Below are 5,695 nucleotides of genomic sequence, written 5' to 3' on the forward strand. Positions count from 1 at the left end.
TAAAAGATAATAAGAATAAAAAATCAGTCATCATTAACAATGGACTCTCCTCCAGGATCATTAATAAAATAAATATATAATTGTTACTCAGATTTATTGGATATTTACAAATTGTAGGATACATGTTATTCTCTATGGATCATAAAATCCGTATTTAACTTCTTTAAAAACGAATATTTGGAAACATTTGGATACTCTTTATCATATACTAATACAAAATATCAAACACAATGAAAGGTATATCCAATAAAAGGTAAAACAAAGAAAGAGAAGGTCTATGAATATATACACAGGCTGAATGTTTCCAAGTATGCCTTAACAAACAAACAAACATAAGAGAAGAGAGATGTGCAGAGCACAAAGATCCAATAACTGGTGTCTGCCTTATTCTTGATTTCAGTAGAAACGGTGTCTCTTTGTGACCCCCTCTTCTCTCACCATCTGACCAAAGATTCACATAAACAAACTATATAGTCTTAGCAACTTACCAACACATGTCTCGTCCACTTTGTATATTATCTCTAGGCATTTTCTGTAGTCTGCTTCAGTGCGTCTTGCTTAGACAAACTTGTTTTTTTCTTGTATGTTGCGCGTTTTCGAACCTTGAGACTTTCACCAGTTAACATGTAAACATTCCCAGGCTCAGGAATCGTGAAATCAGCCGGGTTTCTACTCACGCTGCACACAATGGTTCCACAACTGTTCCTTGGAGGCCACGCCGAGGCCTCCCCGCAGCTCTCTGCTTTCCTGTTCTGTTTCTTCTCTTTACCCATCACGTGAAACTTCAAAGGGAGCTTCATTGAATCAGACGCCCCTAGTAGCTGGAACCTCCCTTGGTCATTGCTGCTGTAAACCGGCTCTTTTCTCATGGTCTTCTTCTCTTGGTGATGATGGATCCATGGAGCTTGTGGCTTTTGAAACGAGAATGAAGACGCACCAAGTGGTGGAACCATGGGGAAACTCTTGCTGTAATAATCATAAGGTAACTGCTTACTAGAGTCTCCTGTTTGTATATCTACACGTCCCTTAGGCTGGCTAGCAAGTGGGAAGTGTCTTTGAGTAGCTTTAGTGTTTCCCTGGTGGTCAGAGGGAGTGTTTGGTCCAATCTTAGGATCCATAAGGCTGAGTAGATGCAACGCAGGTATAGAGCTCTCACTAGAGAACGCTTCCACCGGTCTACTATTATTATTAACTCCACCACCATGTTTGCACCCAAACGAGAGTTCTGAACTAGACCCACATTTTTGCTTCCCGTTGGCGGCGGCGGCGGCGACGAAGTTAAGGTTCCATGTATTCTTATCACTGGGTGGTGGTGGCTGTGGAAGCATACCAAGCTTCGTCGACGGATCCATGTTGTAAGAAACTGGTCTTACTGAAGTTGTTGCCCATATTGGATGAAGAGGTGGTTCTCTGTATTGGTGTGGACCACTTTGGCACGTGTTACACGGACGTAGTACCCTATATGGGGGAGGATGAGTAGACATAGCTGGGACGTTACCAAGCCACTGGCAGGTGTGACCAGAGAACCTGATGGAGCTAGGCCGGTTATCTTGAGGAGGAGGAGGAGGAAAGATACCAAAGGGAGAAGGCACATAGGGTTGACTTATAGGGAAGAAGTCAAGAGACTCTCTCCTTGCATTGGTTTCACAAGGTTTTGGTGGTCTTGATATGTTGTTGTTGTCATCCTCCAGCGAGCCTCCGTTGTCATAAGTTTCGTTGAGATCGATCAGTAGAGTGTTCTTGGGTTTGTGTGTTGCTTCTTGTGATGGCTCTTCTTTGTCTGGAAGGCACCTTTCGTATTGGTTTTTGGCTAAGAGCTCAACTATCTCCATGGGGATATCGTCGTTTTGGTCTTCAGTTCTATCATGGCTTTGGCTTTTGGGTGGTTCTTGTTGTTCTTGGAACATAACTGTCTTCCCCTTTCTGTCAGCACCAGTAGAAGAAGTGGTGCCTCTTAGATTGAAGTTCTGAAAGGACAATTTATCTGTATTGTTGTTGGCATCCACTCCTGTTCTCAACCATCCACCTGTGTAGGGTTTGGAAGAGGAACCAAACTCTCCAAGACGGTTTGGTTCTTCCACATCTCTTGACCTCACATGATCATTCTCTGGCCTAACATTAAGCTGAGGGATAGGTTTTCTAAAATATCCTTCTGAAGCTAAACGATCATTCAACAAATCTCTAGTATATTGGGAACCAAAGCTGATCAGTGTACTCTTCTCGTTGTCTGAAACAGGCTTATGTTTCTTCTTCTTGGATAAGCTGAGCTTCTTCTCTGTTCTCTGAGTACTCAGAGGACAAGGAACTGATAAAGCAGTGCTCTTACTAAGATCTTGTGAAGTTTCACAAGGAAGTACTGATGGTACAAACTCGTCAACGACCTGGAACCTTCTGTTCTTCTGCTTGCCCTTAATAAGATCTCTATCAAACCCACTATCACTTGATGTACTATAATCTTGATCGGAGTCATTTTCAGAAGTTGCACCGACTGTGATTAGTTTCCTGCTGACGTAGTTGTTTTCAGGCAACACTTTTCTCTTTCTACCCCTTTTCGAAGAAGAAGGCTCTTCTTTACCACCACTGGTTTTGGTCTCGGGTTGATCAAGCAGCTCGCTAAGCCGACGAACCTTGCGAGTTTTCCTACGCTGCAAACCAGTCATGGCGAGATTTATACTCTCTGATGAACCGTTATCGCATTCCGTAAGAGCAAGACTGTCTTTGTTATGATTCTTGATGGCCTTAGGAGGCGTATCATCAACCACACCAGCGATATCAGATGATCCAAAAGTTGTCACGGCTTGACCACCCACGTTATGTTTCTCTTTCCAGCTGCTAATATCTGTTACTTTAGCTTTCTTGTTTCTTACATGCTCTTGGCTTGCGAGCTTTCTGCTCTTGCTCTTAACAGTAGAAGCATCTGTAGATGGATTATTACCTCTCTTAAGAAAAATAGTAGCTGCAATTAATTGTTTGACCTTTACAAAATTAGTTTCTAGTATCAGCACACTTTAATTTGCTTGAGTAGAAATTTTTTTTGTACCTCTATGATCATCCTTCTGAGATCTCTTGCAGTTTGCATCTCCTTTCTTCTCAACAGCATTATCTGCAAGAAAATTATATGTTTAATTGCTTTATTATGGAAACTAAAACAAGAATATGTATACCTTCAATACCAGTTCTCCTTTCTTTCTCCTGATCAATAATAGTTAGTGAATTCAATTTGCTTTGACTTAGGATAACCGAAGAATTTCCATCAAGCTGCTTTTTCCCGCTTAAACTTTTTGAGTTTGGATGCAGTCCACAATCTAAAAAGCCACTTACATGCATAAGTTCAAGCAACCCTTCATCTCTAGCTATTATATGAAACATATATTAAACAGTTTTGGAATGTGTTTTACCTTTTGTTTCATCAGCATTGATATCTCTGATGCAGCTCATACAACGCCACCATCTAAACTTTGGAACAGATAAAGAAGGAAGAGAATAGTTTTCTTGGTCCACCAAAGTAACACTCTCCTCCGGAAACGGCCAACATTTGTTATGATCTCTCTCACGAGTTTCAGCTACGTATCCACTGCATCATCAAATTAAGAAGAAGAAAAATTCAATATATATTCAATGTCATTTCAACTTGTATCTTGCTATTGTACATATATATTTATACGCATTTGGAAGTGATCACAACATAGTAATTGGAAAATATAAACATACTTTAATTAACAAGGAAGGTTAATAACATAAGGTCAATATATATAGAAGGCTCACCGTATGGAGAAATGATCACATTTTACCATATCAATCTCTTTAGCAGCGTCTGCAAGATCTATGGATATTGAGTTGATCTTAATGGAGGATCCCATTGATTTTGCTTCAAGAAGATTTTTATGTCTTAGTGATGATTTAACTAAGTTCCACCATTCTACTCTCTACACAACAAGTGCTGCAAAAATAAACACATGATCATAATGTTTCTTAGCATCAGAAAATGAAAATATTTAAGTTATGATGATTGCATATAAAGAAACAACGCTTCAAAATCTTTACTTTCCATATATACGAAACACACATATAACTCTAAATTAAATTAAGGAATATTTATAGCTAATTGACACCATTGTATTCAAACAATCCACATGAAATAACATTCCATAACCAACATCCAATTACCTCTAAAATTCCATTGTAAATTAAACTTTGTAAACCCTAAAGTCTACATAAAATCAAGAACGAAATTTCTTCACTATCATCCCATTTCATAAAACAAAATTAATCAATAGACAGATATTAGTCAAAACATTAACCTAAACTTAAACACCAACCTAAAATTAGGGTTTTCAGACACACGAACATGCCCAAGAAAAAAATGAGACCAGGCCTGTTTCAATATAATCTCCTACTTACGAACAAAAAATATTAATATTGAGTAAATTAGGGTTTAGAATCAAATTATTTAGAAGCAAAATAACAAAAAATAAGACACTTAAAAAATTAACCGTATGTGATTAACAAAGATAACCGAAGACCCACTAATTAATACGGTCCAGATCTATCCGCACGTGAATAGTCCGTGAATGAAATAAAAATCTAAAAAAAAAAAGTAAGAACATCGAGTTTTTTTAGAAGAAACGTATAAATGAACAGTGAAGAGCCCTCGATTAGAAAAAAAAAACACGAAGTCAGCTACAAGTCAAGGTGAATCTCTTACCGCAAGATCTAACCCTATACGAAACCTTAAAATTGAACCAATCAGAGATTCATGTCGGAGACACGCACCTGGGAGAAAATCCGACCGGAGTTAATCAGAGACGCGAGATTCGAGCTCGATCTTAAGCGGCAAGGGGAGAAAACCGCATCGAACGATTCAGAAGCTTGTGGATAAGAAGATTAGGTAAGCTTCGAGGGTTGATTCGTCGGGAGAGAGTAGAATTTGACTGCGAAATTTCGCGAAACCCTAAGACGACGCCAAGGAGAGAGAGAAAGGGGGAAAACCTTTTTTTTGTAGAGAGAGACTGTTGAGAAAGAAGAGAGAGAATCTGAAGCTCTTTTATCCTTGAAACGAGGGTTTATTTTCATATATATAAAATAATTATTATTTGATATAAATGGTTTAACTCTTTTTGAAATAAAAAACAACTCATATCTCTGGAACACTGCACTGCCATGTCACCATCTGGTCTGTTTATTTACCAATTACACGAAACAAGATTACGTACCTCTCCACATATTGTCGACACGTATTTGTATATGTATAGGTCAATTGTTGAATGCGATATTTCTTAATTTTAGTGAAAAATATCTAAACATTAATATAAATAGCTTCATTAGGGTAACAGACTAACAAGTATCGGAAAAATTAAACAACAAGATATTATTATATGATTTTAGCCTTTTATTATTTAAGGAAACTCAACATTATTTAGGTTTAAAATAAAAAAACAAAAAAAATCGTATAGACGTTTCTGTGTTGTAGGATGAGGTATAAGGAACCAATTAGAAATGACCACGTGGCCGCAATGTGCGGTTCTTATCACAACCCATTTGTTGTGGTCTGAAAAAGAAAACCCTAGGCGAGTGGTTATCACGGCGCTTTGTTTTCGCGTGTGAGCACGTTTCGTCCGTGGCGCTGAACGGAAAGGGAGCGTCGGCACGGAGGAGGAGAGAGATTGGAGCGTTCCGTTGACGTGGCGGAAGAGAG

The 5,695-nt window shown here is 38.6% G+C and overlaps 1 protein-coding gene across 4 annotated transcripts; it reads right to left on the bottom strand.

The window, feature by feature from the left end:
• Positions 1–176: 176 nt before the first annotated feature.
• Positions 177–5,151, bottom strand: LOC106383528 (protein EMBRYONIC FLOWER 1-like). Of its 4 annotated transcripts, none has more exons than XM_048771500.1 (6): positions 4,774–5,151; positions 3,766–3,940; positions 3,399–3,574; positions 3,174–3,305; positions 3,041–3,103; positions 177–2,917 (listed from the first exon to the last, which is right to left on the bottom strand). In XM_048771500.1, the coding sequence occupies exons 2-6, from the start codon at positions 3,858–3,860 to the stop codon at positions 522–524; spliced, it is 2,862 nt and encodes a 953-aa protein (XP_048627457.1). In that variant the 5' UTR covers positions 3,861–3,940; positions 4,774–5,151; the 3' UTR covers positions 177–521. The 4 variants fall into 4 exon arrangements, with proteins under 4 accessions (XP_048627457.1, XP_048627456.1, XP_048627455.1 ...); XM_048771499.1 differs by having other exon boundaries at positions 3,165–3,305; positions 4,774–5,148; XM_048771498.1 differs by having other exon boundaries at positions 177–2,956; positions 4,774–5,147.
• Positions 5,152–5,695: the final 544 nt, after the last annotated feature.

This window comes from Brassica napus, unplaced genomic scaffold, assembly GCF_020379485.1.
Source record: "Brassica napus cultivar Da-Ae unplaced genomic scaffold, Da-Ae ScsIHWf_1176;HRSCAF=1685, whole genome shotgun sequence".
Classification (NCBI taxonomy): domain Eukaryota; kingdom Viridiplantae; phylum Streptophyta; class Magnoliopsida; order Brassicales; family Brassicaceae; genus Brassica; species Brassica napus.